Genomic DNA, 25,126 nt, shown 5'->3' with positions numbered 1-25,126 from the left:
ATGTTAGACATATGTCTCTGTCATCAATAGAGGAAAGGAAGACCAAAGAATCAAGCAAGAGGGGCCAGCAGGCAACATAGTGGGTAAGGCTCTGGACTCCCACATGGCCAATCATGGTTCTGATTCTAGATCCAGTGTCTTGAAACTCACACAGGGCACATGTGGGTGCATGCCCCAAATTCTAGGAAAATGGAGGAAAAGGAGCTGTGGCGTGGTCATCCCCCCATAGGGGGAGAGAGTGATTTCTCACTTTCCCTCTCACTGTCTCTCCTTACCAAGTGTATGCACCCTATGGGGAAAACAAAAGTATTAAGCAAGACACTCTGAGGACAAAGACCAGAACAAGCTTTTGTCATTTCCACTCCCACTTTATTGGTCAGAACCCACGTGCTTGGCTCAAACCTAACTGCCTACAGTCTGGGAGGGGTAGTCCTCAGATATGCCTAAGAAAGAGTGGAACTTGGAACCATCTCATCACTCTCTTCCACACCCTCCCTACCCAGAGTCCAAGATCCCGCATTTCCTGATTGAGCCCATCTCCATGTGGCCTTCCCTGCTGCAATCACACAACACAGACACTCGAGAACAGAGTTCTAGAGTCTCAAAATCTTGGCTCCTACATTACAGTCCCTTTCTCTATGACCATATTAAATAGAAAAGTTCTATTTTTTGCCATCAAGACACCCATGAGGAACACTCAGATGGACTGGGTAGCAAGAGAAAAAAACAAGTAACAATATTCTGTGCAAAGTCATTAACGAATCATTGCCGTTCAGCAAGACCAGATGAGAGGCATTGGTCCCCACTAATTCATTAACAGTGAACTGTTTTATGGTCATACTTTGCTTCCAAATCCACACAACACTTAGCATATCTTAACAGAGTTAGATCCAACACCCATGCTAACTGCCTTTTGGCTATAACAGCACATTTTCTCTAACTTGATAATCAATATTTGTTCCAGTGAAAGTATTTGGGGAACCACTTCCCAGATTTCTTTCTCTGTGCTGGAACACATGGTGAACCCATTCATAATGTGGATCAGAGCCACAGTCAGTGCAATACTCTAATCTTTACTCACCCAAACACCACTGCTCTGAAGAACCATCACAACTGAGGCAGCCTCCATCCTCCTCCCTTGCTTCCAGTCCTAGCGGCTGATGCTCCTTTCAGGGCCGTCTTCTTCAGTAACAATCACCTTGCTACAGTGCCTGCATATGGGAGGGTGGCTGGAGGCCAGCAGCACTGTGAGACGAGGCTGTTGGGTTTCTGGGATCCCAGTAACACCAGCTTGGGTTTGCAGAGCCCGAAACCCTGCCAGGCACTGGGCTGGTGCCGAGATTCAAACCATGCTGGGCCATCACAGCCCCGCTATCCTCATCCCTGCACAAGTCTGCAGGGTGCTGTAGAAGGGGGCTCTTGCCCACCTGGACAACCTCCACTCACGTCCCTCAACCTCTCAAGATTTCAACCTCGCTGGCTGGAGCATCCTCATCAGACCACCTTTTCTCACCTCAGGGCCTTGGCCACGACAGTGTCTTGGCCTCAAATATTCTTCCTTCTCCAGAACGATTGTGGACCCAGAGATTGCCTTTGTGCTAACCAAAAAGAGGCCTCCCTCTTAGATGGGGAGATTAATACACAAGGTGCGTCCTCAGTAAACACAGCCCTACTGACGCACAGCATGGCAAAGTAGAGAGTGCACAGCCTTTCGGCCCAGACACGCCCGCCTGGCCAGGCACCTGTGAGTAGTGCACAGCTTACACAACCACACAGGGCAGCCCCGCATCCCCGCTGCCCTCTCACAGCTCACTTCTCCTGGCTGCATCTTACCTATTCTCTAGGTCGCTGCTTCCATCTCCCTTTCTCAAGGAAGCTCTCCTGTACCTCACAGACCAGGTTTGATTCATGGTATAATAGCAGCTTTGTTCTTGAAACAATTATTAGTAAGTAATGATTTCTGTGTTTTTGTCTCATTTCCTCCATGACAACAAAGGTGTGTTTTGCTCCTAGCTGAATTCCCAGAATCTAGTATACATAATTTATTAGATAATTCCATGAACATTTGTAAAATGAAGCATCAAATATAGATGAAGATTGCTCCATCCAGCCTCAGAGCAGGTGTGTCTGGCTTCAAAGGGGATGCATTTTCTCCTCCGCTCCCGTCCTTCCCTGGATATGATGCTATTATGGTTCTGGAGCACATAAGGAACAGACGGTCCTCAGAAGGAGTGTCCTGGCTGGCTGGGGTGTTAAATTCCATGGAACAGTAGCAGGGTTTGCCTGTGGTCAGCTCTCCTTTGTGCCCAGGCAATGGAAGAGGGCTCACGGCTCCTTCGACCCCCTCCTCCTCCCAGGTAAATGCTGTACTGGGGCATCCTGAGGGTGTGCTATGAATAACAGGTAAATGCAAACACTCCTGGGCTCCCTACTATGGTCCCTAATCTCTTCTCCGTGTAAAATTCTAGTTACAGACCAAGTCCGCCTCCTCAAGGGGGCAGTGCTGGTGCACCCTGGGAAAGGAAGGTACAGCGTCCTTGGAAGAGACTGGACTGTGGGTATTGAAATGGATGATTTTGCCCTCACAGTGTTTTCAAGTGGAACAAAGAGACCTGTTACACAATTATCACACTGAGGTGAGATCGTAGGAGCATGTCCAATCTACAGACTGGAACAAACAAAAAGAGTACCGTGGGTCAAAGAAGGTCAGAGGGTGATGATCAGATTGGGTTTTGAAGGATGAACAGGAGTCCTTTCAGTGAAAAGAGGGATGGGACAGGGCCAGAGAAGGATATTATGGGCAGAGGGGATAGTATATGTCCTCTTCTTTCAGTAAAATGTGCGCTGTTTGGGGCCAGCCTTTGGCCTAGCTGAATCCCATATGGTTGATTGCTGTCTAAACTCTAGCCCTGCAGCTGAAAAAACATGCTGGGCACATGTGTTTGTGTCCCCAAATCCCAATGGAATGGAGCAATAGAGGAGAGGAAATGAAGAAGAAGCATGCATGTCCCATGGGGGGTGGCAGGGGTTGTTCTCCTATTCTCTCTCTCTCTCTGGCCAAGTATTCATTCCCTCAGACATATAAATAAGTAAATGTTCATTTATTTTAAAATGCAAATATCTATATTGGCATCACACAAGGCGCATAGTTTCAGGCACCGAGTGTAGCGTGACTCACATTTGCCAGTTCTCCTCATTAGGAAGATAGCTCATAGCAAAGGCCTTACAGCCCTTGACAGTCAACAGCCAACTCCACTTCGTGGAAGGTCCTCTCTGCTCCATTTTCTTAAATTTATTGTATTTATTGTTATTATTATTATTAACATGATCAGAGACGGGTGTGCGGGGAGGAAGTGAGAAAGCAAGCCACCAGATCTAGGACTCGAACCACAGTCTGCAGCTCTGACATCCACTCTTCTTCCTGGTCTATTCCACTTCTACTTTGCCCAAGCCACTATTTCACTTTTTCTTAAACCACTGCAATAGTTTTCAGCCCTAACTCTCTGCCTCAAGACTATTTTCATGCAGTTAATTCTCTATAAGCAGCAAGAATGCTAATAAATACTATCATGGCATCTTCTCGCTTACAATCTCTTTGTAGTAAACCTGGTTCACAGGGTCTCTATGATTAGACTACTGGTGGCCTTCGCAGCCCTATGTCTGGCCAAACAGATCTCTTTGGAGCTCATGAATATGTCATTTTTTTTTCACTCCTTACCCCTTGTCCTTTGGCTTTACTCAATTGACAATTTATCATTTGTAACAGGAATTAGAGCTCCTTCCCCTCAACATGCATTTTTCTGACAGCCCTGAGGGGCCTGACTGCCTTTTGTCCTCAGTAAGGGACCACTATCAAAAGATTGACCCCCTTCCTGTCCCTTCCCTTCTAGGGGCCCCATCACTCTCTGGATTACACTGTGTAACGTACAAGGGCAATTCAAATAGGTGACCCGTAAAGACAGCACAACAGGGGCCAGCAGGTAGCTTGTTGGTTAGGGTGCTGGACTCCCACATGTCCAACCATGGTTTGAGTCCCAGACCTGGCTGCTTGCTTTCTCATTTTCTCTCTCAAGCACACAGGCTCTGTAGCAAATTTAAAAATAATAATAATGATTTAAAAATTACATAATTCTTTTAAAACATTTCTAACAGCAAAAAAAACCATTTTGAATAAATTAGAAAAATTAAGGAAAGACCATTCTCTCTCTCTCTCTCAAGCTTTTGCCATACGGCATATGTGCTTACCGGAGATGGACAGAAGTGAGAGGGTAAGTGAGAAATCCCTCACCCCCGAGGGAACGGCCACACCTCAATCCCTCCTCCTCCATCTTCCTCCTGGGATTTAGGGCACACACACGTGCGCCCAGTGTGATTTTCAAGCCATTGGATCTGGGACTTGAACTGCAGTCAACCATGTGGGACTCTAGCGCCATAACCACTCCCACCTGCTGCCCCCAAGGGCATTCTCTTGAAAAGGAAAGATGGATCAGATATATTGGAAGGCCATACTGATGCCTGGAGTTGGAAGAGGACTTAGGAAGGCACTTGTTTGCAGGAAAAGACTCGGCTATAAACTCAGTTGTGAGCTCTGCTACCTGCTAGCTGATAATCTGCTTAAAATCTTCCTCAGGGGAGCTTTCCTCACATTGCCCCAGAGTGGTCCCCATCGCCTGCTGTGGCTGGCTGGCTTCTCTCCAGTGCTTCTAGGCGTGATGTGAGATGCTTGTGCTGAAGAAGTAGCCGCTTCCCTTTCCAGACTGCCCAGCCTCTTAGAGGCATCAGCGCTACAGGGTGTGCTTTCTTCACGTTTATCTCACACAAAATGACCTTTGCAAAACCTTCTATTTTCCCGGCTACATTAGAAATTCCATAAGAGTTACAGATCAGGCAGACTTGTTCACCAGCTCTCACGTAACCTCACACACGAGGGCGAAACACAACCATCATCCAAGTAAAGGCACGGCAGATGCTGAGACTCGGGTTTCTCAATTGCAGAAAGGACCGAAATCAGTATAATTACCTGTGAAGGAGAGTGGCTGCAGACTGCTCTGTGCTGGGTGCAGCGCGAGACAGGCAGGCCCACCCTCGTACTGCGAGAATCCAAGGAGACCAGCAGGTGAGAGGTCAGGTGACCTGAGCCGTCGGCAGGTGTGGTGCAGGCAGCCCTGGGCTTATAAGCCAGCTCTGCATGGAACCAGTTGTCTAACTCTGGCCAATGCGCTAACGTTATCGGTGTGTTAGTTTTCTCAGTTACCTAATGAGACTGTATTTGGGGGCAGGCAAGGAAGTGCATTAAAATATCCAAGTGCTCACCACTTTTAGCTGATACACTTACGTTATAAAGTAGATGAGTTTGCAGTGTCACCATCACAACACCCATGAAATGGAGAATAGGAAAAGAGAAGAAAGAGGGTTGAAATGGGTTCAAAAAAGAGGGAAACGCTTCCCCCTCCCCATTCTGTATCACAGACAAACCTTATGGGAGAGCAGATTTTATTCTCGTCAGGAAGAAAAGAAGACACAGAGGCTGAGAGTGGTTAAAAGGCTTACGATCACACATAATACATGGAAAAACTCGACCTCAGTCCTCCCGTATTTTCCTACTCTAAAGCCAGTGTCCTAGTCTGTATGCCCCTCAGTTTCCTCACCCCAACTTCTTCAGTGTGTGTTCATCGAGAGTCTGCCATGTCCAAAGCTGCCATGCACCACACTGTGCCCAGGACACGGTGGGAGAACACTGGACGGTCTGCAAAGGGATGCGCCTGCTTCATCTTTAGCACAAGGCATCGCTCGTCATGGCTACAAACACTGGAGAGAAGCCAGCCAGCCAAAAACAGACGATGTGGAGTCAAGGCAACTTTTGGTAATGGAAGGGGGACACATAAATAAGCAATACTCTAGACCCTACAGGGAAGCTCAGCCTCACTGATTTATACGGCTCTTTTGGAAATGACGTATGGAATTACATTGGCTTCATATGCAAATTAATGGACCATCTACTCAAAGCTCACCATAGCCTGTTTACTATACAGCAGCTCGCAATTTATTTTACAAGATTTTATTAAACAATCTCTTAAAAAAACTTTGAAAGCCATTGAATTTTAAAGGAAAGGAACAACAGTGCTTGCCATCATAAGTCTTAAATAGTGGAAATCATTAAACATAGGTCTTCAAATATAAAACATTTTTCTTTAAATAGCTACTGTGATTTCTTGGAACTTCTTTTTAATCTTTCTTCTTTTTTTAATTCAAGTAATGGTACTTAATTTTTTATCTAGCCTCATAACAAAATTTTAAGTGCACAGTCCCACTAAGTGTAGGTGCAATGTGGAGCAGCGACCTAGAACTTACTCCTCTTGCCTAACTACAACTTTATACCCCTTGAACAGCAGCTTACAGCTTTCTCTCCCCCTCAAGTCTTGGCAACCACCATCATACGCCCTGTATTTCTGAATTCACTGTATTACATTCCTCCTATAAACTGAGTCACGTAGTCTTTGTCCTTTGCGCCCAGCACAGATCACAGAGCACAAAAATTCACATGGAGAGACAAAAGGCCCCAAGTAGCCAAAGCAATCTCAGTAATAAAAAAGCTGAAGATATCACACTTTGTGACATGACAATACACTACAAAGTTACTGTGATGAAAACAGTGAGCGTAAGAACAAGCACATTGAACTCCTGGCATAACCCTGGGCCATGGCTGGTGGTTAATGTTTGACTAGTGGACAGATCAATGGCGGTATCCCTGCCTTCCTCCCAGAGGCAACATACTATGCTTCACAGTCACAGAGATTGCCTTTATCTTGCATAGATGACGTAGGGTCCTCGTGAGAAGGATGTGAGGATATTTACAAGAAAGCATATATGAAGTAAGGGTAACGTGCAACAAACATAATAAAAATAGGGGCGAAAGAGTGAAAGGAAGAGCACACCTGAAGGGGAAATTCCTGCCAGGTAGTCAGCGCTTTCCTTGTTTCCCCCTCCTCCCCTCCTGCCAGACACAGACCTTCTGTCTGTAGGGAAGGGCTTTTCATGAAACAAGGCTCAGCCTGGAAGGGGCTTTGTGATGCTAAAGCAGACCGGGCATGTGCATTATTCTCTTCAAGGCAAGTACTATTCTACAGTTGTCTGCAATCCAACTTCAAAGGAAGACATCTTCGCGTGGCAACCTTGAACATTCTCTCAATGACATGTTCCTCTGTCTGTGAAATCATCTTCTAAGTTAAGCAGAGCACCGGAGAGAGGGTTCACTTTGGTGGCCAACACTATGCACAGCAGGGGCAGGCACCTGTGATCTCCACAGGGGAGCAAAGGAGCAGGGGGCTCAAAGTACTGGGAATAGATCTGTTGGAAAAGTTAAATGCTTAACACTCTTATTTGCAAAAGCTTTTGTTCTAATGTATTCAGACGCTCTTGACTTTCATAGTATCTAACATTCATTCAACAAAGCCTTCCTTAAGCATATACCATGTGGTAGGGGTACAAGGTGAAGAGGTAAGAAACACAGCTATTCCTGAACCAGCTCAGAGTCTGCTAGAAGGTAGGATGCCCTTTGTTTTGTTTTCCATTAATGGAGATGGGAAAACAGCAACACTCACTGAGTTAAAGCTACAGCTTGACCCTTGCCCAGCTGTGATGGTGCAGACATAGCTAGTCTCTGTCTCAATTTCTTCATCCATAAAAGGAAATACAGAAGGGTCGTTGCATGGATTTAAGTGGTATATGTGCATGATCAGTTTGACAGAGCACCTGGAGGCAGAGTAGGTATTAAAAATGTGATTTGAAGTGATCAGCATCACATTTTTCATACTACTGTGAGATTTAAATATTTCGATTGTTTATTTGTCTCACAAAATTATGGCACTTATTAAGGGTAGAGTCTGACTTTTAGTCATTGTATTAGCAATTGCCGCACACAGAACTACTACACATAGGGTTAAATTAATGGCTGATGGGTTAAAAAAAAATGCATGCACTGAAGCCCACCCAAGAGACAAAGCTCTAAAGACAAGGAAAATTCTCTTACAGTCTATTTCTCCAACATGGTCATTTTGTCAGGACAAGGGAACAACCCTACTTATTTCAGTGAAGATCAGAGACGCTGACTCTCTATCTATTGAAAATCTGCATACGATTTTACTTTTTTACTGCCAGAGGTACAGAAGTGCACTTGCCAGAAAGAGAGAGAAAGAGCAGTCCTTTTTCCTCCATTCCTCTGTCCTGTCAGGATGTGGGGCACATACATGCACTGGTGTGTTTCTCAAGCCTCTGGGGTCAGGATTTGAACTGTCACTGGCCATGAAGTAAATGGCTCCCTTAACCATTGAGCCATGGAACCAGCCCTGCGTATAATGTTTAACTCCCTCAACACTTAACTACAAATCTCTACTGCCGAACAGAAGCCTTACCAATGCCACAGACAGCTGATTCATACATACTGCACATGTTATATGCATGCTCGACTATATTCTTTTGTTTCTGCTTCTCCAAGTTTCTTGTTGTTCTTTATTCTTTTTTAAAAAAATATTATTTACACTTAATGACTATACATATTTACAAGGTACAACAAGGCTTTTCCCAGCATGAATATCAGTCCCTATCAGTCAAGACAAAGACATTACCATATACATTATCATCAGCAAATAACCTTTAATTTTTGTGTCAATTAAATGTATCATTTTGTTTTGTTTTGTTTTTCCCTGTTCCCCTCCCTCCCTCTACTACCCACTTCTGTATCACCCCGCCCTGACTCTCTCTAGTACCTACTGTTGCCCTCCCTGCTTCTATACATTTCGAACTTTCAGTTTCTGCTGTAGAGTGCAGACAATCGGTATATATTGAGTGGGGAATACAATGTCTGTCTTTCATAGTCCGGCTTCGCTTAGCATTAAGTCTTCCATATTTTTCCACTTTGTATCAAATGTCAGGTTCTCTTTTTTTTATGGGGGAATAGCATTCCATAGAATACATATGCCCCATTTTTTCCAATGGTCTATTTTTGGACATTTGGGTTGATTCCATGTCCTAGTAATTGTAAATAATGCTGCGATAACCATGGAGTGCAGTGTTTCCTAAGACACATTTGCAGTATTACAGTGTATCTTCCAACATATTTGCTAAAAAATTTCACATATAAAGAGCGAACCCACATAGCTCAGACCCTTGTTCAGGACTCAACTATGTGTGAGTGTGTGGGGCAACGTACTCACTGATTAAAACTATATACACCCAGGGAGAGTGCAAACTGCATCATCGTGCTGGTTGTTCCTCCAGTGAAGCTGAACGAACACGGCAAGCATGTGCTGTCTGCCCCCTGCCGTACCAGGCAATATCTAAGTAAAAGCCACACAGAAAAGACTAATGGCAGTTTCGGAAATGATCTCATCCAATTCTGTTTCTATACCTTGGAAAACCAAGTGCCATAAAGGGCAAGTGGCTGGCTCAAGGTCACACAGGTTAACGCTGAAGCCAAAGACAAAACCTCTTTTGACGCTCCTCATTGAACGTCACACACGGGGGTTGTTGGAGTGAAATTTGATTTAATTATGTGGATAAATTAAAAGAAAAATAATATCAGGAGAAGGTTTTATTGGACATTTTTGTGCCAGAATCTCTGCTCAAGGTCCTTAAAAGCTTATTTCATTTAATCTTTTCTGTAACCCTGCGAGGCAGGCATTAGTGTCCCCTTTGACAGATAAGCCAGGAATCTAAGAAGGTCAGTGATTCCCCTAGTGCAAAGCTGCTGGTTTGAGATGGGAAAGGGGCACAGTCCCCCACTCTACCGCCTCTACAAACGGGGGCCACAGAGGAGCCTGGGCCAGTGAGGAAGGGACATGGCACATTGCATCAGCCCTCATTTTCATGATTTTCTTGCCACTCAGATTGTTTTGCCATGAAACTCAAGTTGTACAAATGTCTCTGCAAAGAATGGCCTATTTTGAAGAGAACACCTGTTCTCTAACCGTTCCAGCCGATGGTGCAATCTGGTGGATTCCGAAGCTATTTGCTAATGCACTGGGCTTCTCAGGGGTTTGGCTGCATGACTCCCAGGGGAGGGGGCGGTGGATATTATTCTTTGCTTGGCAGCCCTCGCCTGGTGGGAAAGCACAGGGTGTGTGCACAGCACTGAATCTACATAATTGGACGGGACCCAAATGGAGCAGGCACAGGAAAAGAATCAAATCTGAAAATATCCCACAGAGCTAATCTCCATGAGCAAGTTCAACACTTAGCACCCACAATCAGCTGTTTCATCTGACTCTTGTAGAAGACAGGGATGTCTGCTTTGACACACATCCTCAAAAATAGCTAATGCAAAGACATTTCAAAAGGAAAAAGAACTACACTATTTCATGTGCCTCCTAAGTCTATTTCTATAATAAATTTATACATATTAACTCTTAAATTCTTTCCTAAAAATATATAGGAAGGTCTATATTATTATCCCGTTTCAAAGTTAAGAAAGCAGTTTCCCTAAGAGTTAAAAAGGTTCTCCAAATCATTTAGTATTTATCATACCAGGTATTTGAAACCAGAATTTTCTCTCTACCATATTACAATAGTCTCAGGAAAAGAGATTTGGCTAGGCCAAGCCTGTCACGTCATCTGCAAGGTATCTGCAGGGCCAAAGTGCTCTTGTTATCTGCCCCACTTTGCCGCCCTCCATCACACCCACACCAGGTCTGTGGGGAGCGTCACTCAGCAAGCCGTGAGCAGTCTGTGTGGCTTCACTCTTTGCTACTCAGCTTTCTGCATGTTCACGGTACACACACTTGTGTCAAACCTTCATTCAGTGCACAATTCCTGAGCACTAATCATGTGTGCCAGGCACAGTGTTGGGTCCTGGAGATGCTGAACTGAAGAAGGTAGTCTACCCACAGCTCGTTGGAGCCCAGTGGAGAAGAGACAGAGATGCCTAGAGTGTTTAAGAGAAGTAAAAGAACAAACCAAACATTTAATAGACACAAAAATTAAAAGTTATCTGTTGATGCTAATGTATATGGTCCTATCTTTAACTTGACTGCTATGCACTATATTCACGCTGGGAAAAACCATGCTGCACGCTGTATAGATGTGCAATGATTAAATATAAATAAAAATAAATTTTAAAAGGAGAAGGTATGTCTTCCTAGGAAGTCAAGGAATGCTTTCACAGTGGTAAAAGCATCTGAACAAGATTTGGGAGGATGTGCAAGAAATTGTGCATTAGAATTCCTTCTGTGAAAATATCTTAAGATAATAATTTTCATATGCACCTATGTGACCAGCAAAGGCCCTTGGCTTGGGAGATAAGTGTTGAAAATGTTTCCAATTGGTCTGTGACTACTGGTGTTCTCTCATGCTCCGGGTCATATTCCTTGGAAAAGGAGTCTGATCTGAAGATGTTCAGTTAGTAAGTATACAGGAGAGTCCCTCAGGCCAGCAGGGTGGGGTTCTAACAGAAGCTGGACTGTTACATGGTCAATACAAAAGCTTCAGCACACATGGGAGGCTTTGCTGAAGGCCTGTCCTGCAGAATTGGCTGCCACTGCTCCCAGCAACAGGGGGATTAATCTGAGGATTATCTAGGAGGCACACCACAGCATCCACTGTAAGACGAAGAATCTGTACTGGGCCTTGAGATAAGGAAAGGCAGGAAACTCTGCTTTCTGTCCTTGCCCAAACCCATGCTGCAGCCCTGGAGCCGACCATGCATGTGTGGTTCTGTGATGCGCCTGCCCAGGCTGCCGGGCTCACTGCTTCCACACACGTTCACTCACTGAGTCACTATCTACTGGGTTCTGTGTCAGGGCCAAGAGCAGCAGATTCTGAGAAGCAGAGTGGTGCCCCAGGCCCCGAACCTACAAGACATTGTGGTCCACCCTCATGCTGGTCTTATTTGGCTTTAAACAGGATCTGTTTCTGTTCCTTCCATGGTACCAAGTCCTGTTCTGACTTTAGGTCCCCTGTCCCTCAGGGATCTAGACATCTCTCCTCTATATTTGTTAGGATGGTAAGAACATGGACCACAGCAGCTTGGGCCAGATGGAGACATAACTTGGGCAGATTTTGCACTCAGACCTCCTGGCTGGGTCACAAAGTTGGAGAAAGTGGTACGACAGGGGAGCAAGCTGAGCACACTCCTGATATTTTGAACAATCTGAGTCTGGAGCCCAGCTGCACGGGAAGACGGAGACCTCTTTTCAGGGTAGCTAAAAACGACAACATTTTACACATACCACGGATGTGTGGTAGTTAGTTTTATGTATCAACTTAACTGGACCATAAGGTAGCCGGATGTTTGGTTAAAGCTTGTTCTGGGAAGGCCTGAGTGTATTTCTGGATGAGGTAAACATAAACTAGTAGACAGAGCAGGACAGATCGCCCTCTTCCATGTGGATGAAAGTCACTCATCTGTTGAAGGCCTGAATAGAACAAAAAGACAGAGTGAGAGAGAATTTTGTCTTTTATTGACTATCTCTGATCTGGCGCATCAATTTTATCTTCCTTTGGACTTAGCCCTGGACTGGAACTTACACTCTTGGCTCTCCTGGTTCTCAGGCTTTTAGACTTTTAACTGGAACTATGTTCCTTGCATTCCTCACTGTAAGACGAAGAATCTGTACTGGGCCTTGAGATAAGGAAAGGCAGGAAACTCTGCTTTCTGTCCTTGCCCAAACCCATGCTGCAGCCCTGGAGCCGACCATGCATGTGTGGTTCTGTGATGCGCCTGCCCAGGCTGCCGGGCTCACTGCTTCCACACACGTTCACTCACTGAGTCACTATCTACTGGGTTCTGTGTCAGGGCCAAGAGCAGCAGATTCTGAGAAGCAGAGTGGTGCCCCAGGCCCCGAACCTACAAGACATTGTGGTCCACCCTCATGCTGGTCTTATTTGGCTTTAAACAGGATCTGTTTCTGTTCCTTCCATGGTACCAAGTCCTGTTCTGACTTTAGGTCCCCTGTCCCTCAGGGATCTAGACATCTCTCCTCTATATTTGTTAGGATGGTAAGAACATGGACCACAGCAGCTTGGGCCAGATGGAGACATAACTTGGGCAGATTTTGCACTCAGACCTCCTGGCTGGGTCACAAAGTTGGAGAAAGTGGTACGACAGGGGAGCAAGCTGAGCACACTCCTGATATTTTGAACAATCTGAGTCTGGAGCCCAGCTGCACGGGAAGACGGAGACCTCTTTTCAGGGTAGCTAAAAACGACAACATTTTACACATACCACGGATGTGTGGTAGTTAGTTTTATGTATCAACTTAACTGGACCATAAGGTAGCCGGATGTTTGGTTAAAGCTTGTTCTGGGAAGGCCTGAGTGTATTTCTGGATGAGGTAAACATAAACTAGTAGACAGAGCAGGACAGATCGCCCTCTTCCATGTGGATGAAAGTCACTCATCTGTTGAAGGCCTGAATAGAACAAAAAGACAGAGTGAGAGAGAATTTTGTCTTTTATTGACTATCTCTGATCTGGCGCATCAATTTTATCTTCCTTTGGACTTAGCCCTGGACTGGAACTTACACTCTTGGCTCTCCTGGTTCTCAGGCTTTTAGACTTTTAACTGGAACTATGTTCCTGCCATTCCTGAGTCTCTGGCTTGCTAACTATAGATTCTGGGACTTCCTCACCTCCATAATCATGTGAACCAGTTCTCTCTATATTTATGCATGTGTTTATATGTGAAAATGTATGTATGTGTGTGTGTGTGTGTGTGTGTGTGTGTGTTCTGTTTCTCTAGAGAACCCAGAATAATGTAGACTGGTTAATTGGGAAGAGGTTACTAATAAAAATAGATCCTATGTTAGTTGGTTCAGGAGGGACAGGAACAAGAAACACAGTGTGTGACAAAGTCCTACACGTCACAGAAGGATACAACCTGTTTCTTGGGAAGACAGAACAAAGGGAAGGCTGGGATGTGTATCTACTTAGCAAACACTCTGCGTAACACTCCTGGAGATGGGCCCCACTCCACAAATGGGAAAACTGAGGCTCAAGGATGAGCACATGAGAGGTGGAGCCGGGTTTTGAAACCAGGCATGGCTCAATGGCAGGGACTTCTGATGTCATCACTTAGTCTGAGAGAAGACCCTTCACCCACACAGTGTCCTGACCACCAAAGCACGGTGTTCTTCAACAGAAATACATATAAAATAAACCATATGAAGACCATATTTTCTGTGTCTACCCAAGGGCTTGGCATTAAGAACAGGTCTGATAAATGTTACAGTGAAATATTGGGCTGTCAGAAAAGTCGTGATGCATTCTTTGCCTAGGAAAACAGAAAAATACATCATGACTTTTCCAACAATAGAATAGATAGACGGCAGATAGTGAGAGGACGCGCACCCTGACAAGGGCCGTTTGCGAGTCAGGGGCCACTGAGCCCTGCGCAGACATTACCTCTGACGAGGCTGGCTTGCAGTATCCAGCTCCAAAGACCAAGTTTTCCAGAGAAATGACAGACTGCTCCTGTCCTGTGTCTGGGCCACCTTTACCAAGCCAGGAGCCTCTTCCTGGACGAGTAAAACTGAAAAGAAAAGAGAAAAAGGATAAATATATGCATCCAGATAGATAGAAGGCTAGCTATAGATGGATATAAAACCAATTAATGCAATTGACTGAGTCCGCTGAGTGTTTTACTGGGAGCCCATGCGAGTCATTTAGAATGAGCAGTTCACCTCCCCGCAAGTTTTGGACCAGGCATTCTGGGTGCTGTGAGGATGGGGAGGTGCGACTGGTGTGTGAGCTTGGGAGCCAAGGATGACACACGCTCTACAATGTGCACCAAGAGACACCATTCCTAAATGCCAGCCACAGGCCTTCTGAGTTACGGAGGCAGAGCCCCAAGTTTATGTCAATTGGAGGACCAGATGGAATGGGGCCCTGGCTCCATTTAAGAGAACAAAGGCAGCCTCATCACAGGACAGAGTCCTGTTCCTGCTCCTTATGGTGGCATACCATGGAGTGAGCTCCTTCAACCTCCTGCCCCTCCCTGAACCTCCATTCTCCTATGGAAAACATAAATTGGTATTTATTACCATGACTTAAGCAAGAGCCCAACACATCACCAAAGACTCGTGCCCATAAAGTACTTGCTATGTTCATGCTAGCTGGGAATGTTATAATCCGTTCAACCAACAAAGCTGCAGACCCTGTCCAGCCCTGCATTTCATTGCAAAGACCAACTGACATGGCATCTGTTAATCTTAGAATTGAAAAAGATTAGCAAACTGTGTGATTATTTGAATTTATCTTATTTGGGCTTATGAAAATCTCTTCCTACCTTCACCCTTCTGATTTCTTTTTATTTTCCCTCTTATTATTTTTTTCATTTACTTAACATTCAATCATTGTGAATCATTAAAGCATAACAAATGAATTTCCCCTCCCAAATACACTGTATATTGGTTCAGTCAAAGATATTACCATACATATTATCAACAGATAATTTTCCATGTTTGTGTCCCTTAAATCTTTCTTTCTTTTCCCTTTGATTCCTTTCTGATTTCCACCGGTCAATATATTAGCATAGTCTACTTAAGGTCACTTTTACTCATTGTTCAGATGTTCTGTTCAATATCCAAATGGTTATATATTATAAATACTATTTCACTGGTATGGTTTCTTCCCCCAGTGAGATTTAAACTCTCTGAGGGCAAAGAGGGTCTGAATAAGTTGCCTGGTACTATAGATACTCAAGGAAGGATTTAATCTAAGAGACCCATGTCCATCTTAAAATATGATAGAGAAATAAAGTGAACATCATGTTTCTGTTTAACCCATTTATTCAAGTGTCGATTAGGCTCATGCACCACTCAGGGTAGGGTGTTAGGTGATAGAGTGGCACAGTGACCAAGCTATGGATGGCCTTCACATTGGAAATATGTTGATCTTGAGAGGGAGGCAAACAAACTTATACACGTAATACAGTAGAGGTAAATCCAGGCCAGTGAGTGGAGAAGAAACGTTCATAAAACAAACCAGGTGAAAAGAATGAATGGCTAGGGAATCAGCAGTTAGCGTAATGGCTATGTCGCTGGACTCCCACGTAATCGACCATGGTTCACGTCCCGGACCCGGTGGCTTAAAACTCACACCGGGCATGTGTGCATGCATGCCCAAGATCCCAAGAGGAGAATGGAGGAGAAGGGACTGCGGCGTGACCATCCCCCCCGGGGGGCTGATTTCTTGCTTTCTGTCTCTCTGTCTCTCTCTGTCTGTCTGGTGAGCACATGCGCCCTACAGTGAAAATATCTCAAAAAAAAAAAAAATTAAGAATGAATGGCTAGAGATGATAGAGTAGAATATGGCAAAAAGGTGAAGAGGCAGCCCCTGAAGCCAGTCTGCCAGCTTAGAACCCTCACAGTACGGCTGACAAGCTGTGTGACACGGGGCAGGTTCGAACTTCCCTTGCCTCTGTTTGTTTTTATTTATTTTTGTTTTGGAGAGGTTTTTGCTATAGGGAGCATGCACTCACCAGACAGATAGAGAGAAACAGAGAGACAGAAAGCGAGAAATCACCCCCCCAGGGGGGATGGCCACACCGCAATCCCTTCTCCTCCATTCTCCATCCCTTCTCCTCCGTTCTCCTCTCGGGATCTTGGGCACGCACGCACACGTGCCCAGCGTGAGTTTTAAGCCACCGGTCTGGGACACGAACCACAGTCGACTACATGGGAGTCCAGCGACATAGCCATTACACTAACTGCTGGTCCCCCCTTGCCTCTGTTTATTCCCATGTCAAAGTGTGGATAATAGCATTGTAGCCATGTAGGAATGCTCTGTTATTACTCAAGGACAGCTTTAAGTAAGTATCTGACAAAAAGCAATGATACAGTCAATGTTAGCAATTGTTGTTGATTATACAAAAATAAAATGTACAATAATCATGTTCACATAGTTATTGTTAATACTACCACAAATACAATAAAATGTAGCTGTTATTCTAATTTGTTTCGAGGGTTAACTAGGGCTACAATTTAGCTACAGGGTGGATAGAAGAACACTCCAGAAGAAAAGTAGAACGTGTGTGTGTGTGTGTGTGTGTGTGTGTGTGTGTGTGTCTATGGCTCATTCAGGAGACAGATTATAAATTAATCATTAAAATAGTTCATTATTTACATAAGTATAGCTATTGGCTAGCTTTTTCAGCACATCAGAATCTCTCAGGTGTAATCTAATTGTACCCTATTGAAGGTTGGTGATTGGATTATTTTTTCCAGGCTTTTTCAGTGAAGGTTAAGAGTCTTTTGAGGTTAAACATTAGTGTCATACCTGCTTTCTATTGATCATATTTTACTGATGCTGCAAAAACTGCTTTTCTGGAAAAGCTAGTGCTTGCCCTAGTTGACACGTATTTCCCACAACCTTAGAGAGTTCCCTTTGTTCCCAGCTACTGTGAGCCATCCCATAGAAATCCTTCCTGCAAAATCCACAGAAGACGGTTCTATTTTTACCCTATCCCTGGAGAAACCTAGCTCTTACTGTGAATTCCTATCTGTGCTCCTTTCCAACAAACTTGCTGCAGACAAACTTGCAAGAGACTGTTTCTGTCGGAAAGTTAAACTTTTTACTGAGTCCCCAGATTCCCAGATCCTCATTTGAACGATATCAGTAGCAAAAGGAGCAAAACCAGCCCCTCACCACCGTTTCAGTGGTGCAGCCAGTCCTACTGCATCCACTCTGATGTAACTTCCAGTCCAACGCGCTCAGGGCAGCTGGAGCAATTTTGCAAAACACAGGTCTGACCATGTTGCTCTCCTGCCGAAAGCCCTTGGTGTGTCCTTCTTATATAATAAACAAATGTTCAATGCCTTAACCTGTCACTAATCATACCGCTAAAGCAGGGCCCCCATTTCCCATCCAGGTTAGTTGTCACTGGCACCGTCTCATCTCCTGATTAGAGCACCAAAGTAATTTCTTCTATAAAGGCATTCCCCATGCCCCTTATTCAGAGCCATTCCTTCATGCTAAAAGTTACCTGCCTCTTATTAAGAGGATATTATGGGCTAGAAATGAGGCCTGGATAAGGGCCTGGTGTATGGTAGGTGCTGAATAAATTTGAATCAGTTGAAACAATGGCCAACGAATGGTTTTGCACGTACGATCTCACCGAATTCTCCTGGTAGCCTCGTTGTGCACTGAGACTGATGGGCACGTGCTCCAGATAGCAGAGTTAACAAGCAGGGCACTCAGAATTGCAACCGGGATCTCTCCGGTCCTCAAGCCCGAGCTCTAACCTCCACCCTACACTGGGCTCAAGGATACTTTGCATGCCTCTACAATTAACAGGAATCATGCCAAATTAGAGTTTGCTTCTTACACGCATTTCTGCCAAACTCTGAGCCTTTGAAAGTCCCGAATCTAGCCTATTCCTTTTGGAGCTCCTCTAGGAGAGGCAGCTGCATCTGAGCAACTCCTCCCTAGAACCAAGCTTTTCCCAGGTGGCATTTTACCCTTTATCTCACTGTATCCCTTTATCTTCCCTGTTTGTGAAGGATCACCTCTTGGTTTTTAAAATTGTTTCTGTGTTTTATTGAACTAATGTATGCATTCCTAAGTTGAAACAGGTGTTTAGAGAAGTTACATGACTAATCCGTCCAAGGAGCTCTAGAAAATAAGTGGTGGGATAGGACAAAACATGGCCTAACCTCAGGTGGGGATGACGTTCAACTCAGAGCCCCAGAATCGCCTGCAAGGGTCTCTGCCTTCCGACCCCAGGTGATTGCTTCACCTTCAGCACCACAGCTACCCCGACCATGCCTCACTGACCACAGATTGATCACTCCCTTGACTCTGCACTGAGGCCACACTGGCCAAGCCTCCGGTGACCTAAGATCAGGGAATAGCCTTTGCAGGATGATATTGGGTCATTGGAAAAGCCAAGACATATTTTTCTATGTTGTTCTATGCAAAAATACATCATGAGTTCTCCAACCACCCGCTAGTACCCTCTGCAGCTCTCTGGATTCTAAGACTTACCTTGTAACTGCCAAGGTCAGGCCCGCTTTCTTATATCCTTACAAGTATCAATCATGTCACATTTTCTACCACGCTCCACTACAAAGCAGTTACCAGACCGTCCTTTCATGGATACAGACTGCACCCCCACTGGACTGTGAACTTCTTGAGGGAAGATCTACCACAAAGTATCTCCATGTACCAAGAAGGTGGTGTTATGTAAATCCTACTCCTTTCCTTGGGCACTACAGGCCCCAATAAATACCCACTGAGTGAATGAACAATGGAAAGCCCCAAGGTCTCCCCGATACAAGGGTCTACTCAGTTGTCAGTGCCCAGTTTCCATCAAGGAACTCAGTCAAGGTTTGGGGCAGGAAAAGATCTAAACTTCCCAGCACAGCACGAGGGCCACACACCACCGGATCTCAACCATGACTCTAGGTATGGGTGCTGCAGCATGCCAGCTCTCCACCCCCAATCCCCGGGCCTTTTGCTGAGACCAGGAGCTCTGCCTCTAACTTCCCTATGGATTTCCCTCTATAGAGCCAGCAGGAGGTCACATGCCTGGGTCAAAACCTCCAGGGCCAGAGCACCCAGCTGCATGGAGACATACTCAGATCAGGAATCTCACTTCTACTCCCTCACAGAAAACAGAAGCTTGAGGACAGGTACAGCAAAGCTAGGAAGGCTCCAAGTCTTCCCCTCATACATTTCAACTCCCAGCACAGAGCAGTCACCCAGAAAACTGAAACAGTGTTGCAAAAGTCTACCCCTGAGTACTCCAGTGCTCACACGGGCCGCTCTGACCCTGTGCGTATATGATGTCTTGAAATGATGGAATGCATAGGTCTGGCCGTGCTAGGAGCTTGCGTGAAGCTGGGTGAGCACAGCATGCACACCCTGGGGTCAGCTCCATCCCTCCACTTACAGGATTCAGAAACCTCAGAGCTTCAGAGAACTTGGAGGTTCTCTGGGACAAGTCACTAACAGGGAGAGGCAAAAAGTGGACACTCTGCATTTGAGCGAATAACACCGTGGATAGAAAGCAGAGCCTCCACCAAGAATCTGGGACTATTGTCCTCTTTGGGGATTTACTAAAAACCCATGTAGAAAGTACACATTAGTGCTCCTGTTTTAGAAAGTAGGACAGTGTGGCCCAGGATGTGAACTGACATCTCCAGTAAGGCCTAGTTAGGAAAGAGTTTTTTTTTTGTGTGGAAAAGAGGAAAGCCGAGTGTGGAAGCCAGCTTCTCCTGGTGTAAAGCTCAGTGTGCAGGTTTCCAGGCCCGGGCTGTGCACCAGGGTCCCCCTGTCTCCTCGTGTCCTCTCTAGACCCCTTCCTCTACCTCCCCAATCCTGTCACTGAGGACCAGAGTCTCAGCTCGTGGCCTCAGAGATGCTCCTGGTTCTGTTACCATTTTCCCAGCAAATGCTGCGACTCTCAGCCGCACCTGTGAAGGAAGCCAGCCCCCACACCAGCATCCTCTCCTGGCCTCGTACCTGATCAGGGGCTGCTGCAGAGCCACCAGAGCAGCGTGGATGGTCACCGAGATCACCGACAGGTGGAAATAGTCGAACATGACCGGGACCTGGTGGTGCAGACCTTTCCGGGGGTGGAAGTGCAGGCCAAGCGTGCGGCTGCTGATCATCGGCGCCCCAGCCACATCCCGCAGCCTGGAAGGCAAGCCGGGAAGCTCATGTGAGTGACAGTGGGTTGTCCCTGCTATCACCCGGATGTCTATATTACAACCCCTCTGGGGCCAAGCATCAGCTTATTCCATCCTGCAAATATTCCACTTAGTAGAAACCATTTACCCCATGCTGGCCAGATGAGGAAACCAAGGCTCAGAGAGGGAAAGTACTGGCCAGGCATCACGCAGCTGCAAGGCGGCAGATCTGGGACGCTGGCTCTGCCGTCACTGCCACCAGTCCCACATCACAGGGGTAAAGAAGACGCCCGCACTCATTTCAGCACTCATCTCAACGCTGCGGCCCTCCTGGACTCCCTCTCCCTCCGTCTGCCCAGACGCCCAGCACTGCACTTGCCATGCTGCATGGGCTGCGTGACTGTGCTCCATTAGATTCTGAACTTTTTATTTTTAAGAATTATTTTATTTAACTTTTTTCTTTAAAAAATTTGACCAGAAAGGGAGAGAGAAAGAGACATAGAGAGAAGAGAGAGAAGAGAAAGAGAAAGTGAGAAAGCAAGCTTCCACGCCCAAGACTCAAACTGCGGTCAACCAAAGTGTGAGTCCGGCTCCCTTAACCAGTACGCCACCTGATGGCCCCAAGATTCTGATCTTCTAGGGACAAGAACTCTGTATAGCCCCAACACCTAGCCCAGTATGACATGCTGTAGAAACCGGTCAAGGGTATGTATTAACTAATGTATGAACTAACTCACTGACAATAAACAGAAGAGTGCATGGCTCCCAGAGCACAGTGGTAAAGGGTCTGACCAGATCCATTCCAGGGATTCCCTCACCCCTGCTCCAGCATTTTGTAATGTGTATGTGCTTGATTTCCAAAGCAGCAACCAACTAGCAAGCAGGGTTTAATGCTATCTTTGATTATAAAGAGCAGATTGACATTTCTCCAAAGAAAAGCCAGCCTTGTAACTCTCAGGAGGACTGCCCACCATTCATCAATCACTCAGGCTCTGTGAGTTTCGCTGAGGCAGAGCATGTGGGAACCTGGCTGGAGCACCTTCTAGGAGTCGGGCAGGGTAGGGATGTCCTTCCTCCATAAATGGGGAATCAAAGCACAGAGAGGAAAGGGTGAGTGGAGCACTCTGCCAGAACCCAACTGATGGGCTGCGGTTCCTGCAAGTCCTTGTTGCTTTTCTGCAAGTGAATGCCAAGTAAAAGCACACACTGCACCACTAGAGCCCAGATGATACAGACTACAAATAAAAAAATGCCAGAAAGTGAGCATTTGCTGAAGAGAGTCAAAGAGAGAAAGCAACGGTTCAATCCCTTCTTGATTTCTCCATCTTGTTGGGATTTAGAGCATGCACATGCGCCTGGTGTGATTTTCAAGCTGCTGGGGCTGGGACTAGAACTCCAGTCAGTCACGTGAGATCCAGTTCCCTTAACCGTAGGCCATGGGGCTGGTCCAATGATGACACTCTCTTTCACCGGGAAGAAACCTACCCTGTGAGTCTCGGAAAACCATTAACATTTACATTCGTTTTAACTATAACGAAAGTCTACTGAGATCTTACTAAGAATGGAAGATGGTGTTTGTTATTTTCCTCTGAATTCAGTGGATAATTAGGAGTATTCCATTTATAGAAAAGTAAGGCCAACATGGGCTACTTCACTTACACAAACAGGCATAACTGAAATGCTAGGCTCGCTCTTTCTAATCCCAGTCGGCTCTGAGTTACTGTTCAGTATTGCTTTGAATCCACACAGACACGGGCTCTTATGAATCATGAAAATATATTTAAGGTTCAAAAAATGAAAGGTTAGATAATGTCAGGATGGCAAAGATGTCAAAATGTGAACAAGAATTTAAGCCACACTAATAGACGTAAAACATTAGAAATGAGGGAGGTGATGACTCTTCTTGAAGGAGCTCTAAAATAGATACAACCAACTGATGAAGACAAAATTCAGTTTCTGGGGCAGGCAATGTCTCCAATTAGAAAAAGTAGAGATAAATTTGATAGCATTGAGAGCACATTGCCTAAGTTCTTTTTTTAGAATTATTTTATTTAACTTTATTTATTTATTTATTTAAATTTGACCCAAGAGGATGGGGGCGGGGGGAACAGAGAGAGAGAAAGCAAGAAACAAGCCTCTAGGTCTTGGACTCGAACTGTGGTCAGCCATGTGGGAGGTCCAGCACCCTTAACCATCATGCCACCTGCCACCCCTGTCTAGGTTCTTATAAAAAAAAAAAAACAACTAGAACAAACAGAATATCAAACAAACAAACAACAACAACAAAAAGCACACACAGAGAAAAAACCCTAGTATTGAACGTGGAGATGAAGAGGTAAGTCTCCCTTATATGAGATGTCACTGAGACCAAGAATTTTTCTGGGTGGTCACAAGAACTAAAATTGAAGTCAGGTACACAATGATGCATTGCTCCTGGAAATAAAAAAGAAGTTCCTGTCCCTTAGAACTGCTCAGGGACAGACTGGGGTGTGACAGGAAGGAGTGAGCTCCTCATTCCTGTGCAAGCAGGTGCGGGTAACAAGCGCAGATGTGAGGTCCCACTAGACCGGGCTTCTCAGTCTCAGTAAGATCGACTCTGCAACTGAGCAATGCTTTGTAGTGGAGGGGCTGTGCTGTGTGCTAGAGCATGTTCAGTAACGTCCCTGACCTTTACCCTCCAGACGTTAACACTGCTCTCCAACATATCCCCCCGCCATGACAACCAACGCCGTCTCCGGATGTGTCCAGATGTCCACCCACTGGAGAGCCACTGGATGAGATGGACCTTGAGAGCCGTCCCATCCCTGCTACCAGATGCCACATGCTCCTGCCCAGACTGTACGGTGTTACAGAGCCAGCAGACTGTGTGTCTCAGCGCCTCAGGTCCACCCCCAGGATGTGTGAGAGAAGCCTCATCACCCTTAAACCCAATTCATGAGAATGAAAAAATATGGCCTTTCCAGTCTTCCCCAGTTCCTGGCTTCCTGCTCCTCTTAGAGAATCTCACACTTCATGCAAAGCCTCTGAGTGCTTTGTATTAAGGAGAGGAAAGCAATGAAGACTGACCCCATGTGTACCTAGGAAGCCATAAAAAGGAAGAGGATACTTATTCAGAAGACCACACACTTGGCTTGTTATATATATATAATCTTTCTTGCAACAGAAGTATGAGATACATTTTCTGTAATGATGTCCATTCCGTAAGTGACGCTACTGAGACTGAGGAAAGGGCAGGGTTTTGCCCAATATTGCATTGCTGATGAGTGCAGAGCCTAGACTGCTCTGCTGTATACACGATCAGGCCAATCTTCTGTACACAGGCACTCCATTAACTACAGCCTTGGTGTAAGACGGTCTCCTTTAGTGTGCCCGCGATGGTTTATCATTAGGCTGTTTACAGGAGTGGTAGGAGAATGATTTCTAGGCTGGTAGGGTTCTGTGACAACTGGAAATGTGTCCTATAGGACTGCAGGTGAATGTCTCTGGAGGGAGAGAGGTAACTGGGAGTATGAATGATCAAGATCCCAGACAGGTGGAGAAGATATAACAGTGAGGGGTTCAGTTCTCAGTCTGTAGGTTGGGAAGAAGGCCAGCCTCCATGAAGGTCTCAGAGGTCAATATGACTCGAACAGCAATTATTGGGGATGCCGTGAGGCAGACAGGATTTCTCCAGCATTCAGGATTCCACCACGTGGGAAGCAGTGGTGATGAGAAGCAGGTGGCCAGAGATGTGGGTCCCAAATGAAGAAGAGAGTGAGGAATCTGCAGTATGAACGCAGTAACAGTCACAGGACCATGGACAGATACTCCTGCCAGCCCAGAGGCCAGGCGGGACCACAGGTCTATTCTCAATGCCCAGACTCACTGGCCTCTGACACCTCAGCAGAAGTCAAGCTTGGCTCAGATCCCTTCTGGCTTAACTCCCTGTGTTATAAGACACCTCTTAACAATTAGAGTTCAGAATTGGGGTCTTTGAAAAGGGAAGTCCTGAGAGGGAAATTGAACTTTGAAAGTGTGAGGGGTATAACGGCCCCTAGCTATTTACAGAGCACCTACTGTGTACTCAGCATTTTTCTGAGGGAACAGGGAGACAGCAGAGGAATTAAGTCACTAGAAAGTGGTTCTTGCCTTCCAAAACATCATCAAGCCTTTTTCTCTCTGTGTGTGACCCTGCAATGCCCACAGGCCACAGTGGGGAAGGAGCTGAGAAAGTAGAGAGCCCCCTCCACCAAATCCTGTTTCTGTGCTGGGAGTTTCCCAGCAGAGAAACCCTGAGTCGGAGGATGGAGGGAAGGGAGACAATGGAAAGAAGCTATCAACTGGATGAGAGTTTAGAGCTTCAGTATTATCCTTGGCCAGTTTTTTAATACCTGAGGAAAAGGTGACTTATTTCTCAACTGAAACACTCTAGAGAGGCAACGTGACCTGACGGTTCACTCCACAGTAGCGGGGCGAAGCCACAGAATGAGCTTAAAGGAAGCAGGAGACAAGAAAGGCGAGGAAGGA

The 25,126-nt window shown here is 45.7% G+C and overlaps 1 protein-coding gene across 1 annotated transcript in view; it reads right to left on the bottom strand.

Moving 5' to 3' along the window:
* FAM135B (family with sequence similarity 135 member B) overlaps window positions 1-25,126 on the bottom strand; it is a 296,886-nt gene that overhangs the window by 75,919 nt on the left and 195,841 nt on the right. The window contains exons 6-7 of the mRNA XM_027773310.1: window positions 20,454-20,627; window positions 14,394-14,520 (exon numbers count right to left, since the gene is read on the bottom strand). Of these exons, the coding sequence (XP_027629111.1) occupies window positions 14,394-14,520; window positions 20,454-20,627 (301 nt within the window). The remainder of the gene's footprint in view (window positions 1-14,393; window positions 14,521-20,453; window positions 20,628-25,126) is intronic.

Source organism: Tupaia chinensis, unplaced genomic scaffold, assembly GCF_000334495.1.
Source record: "Tupaia chinensis unplaced genomic scaffold, TupChi_1.0 Scaffold000335_1, whole genome shotgun sequence".
In the NCBI taxonomy this organism is placed as follows: Eukaryota; Metazoa; Chordata; class Mammalia; order Scandentia; family Tupaiidae; genus Tupaia; species Tupaia belangeri.
The sequence above is the reverse complement of the archived record's forward strand: the minus strand, read 5'-3'. Positions and strand labels throughout refer to the sequence as shown.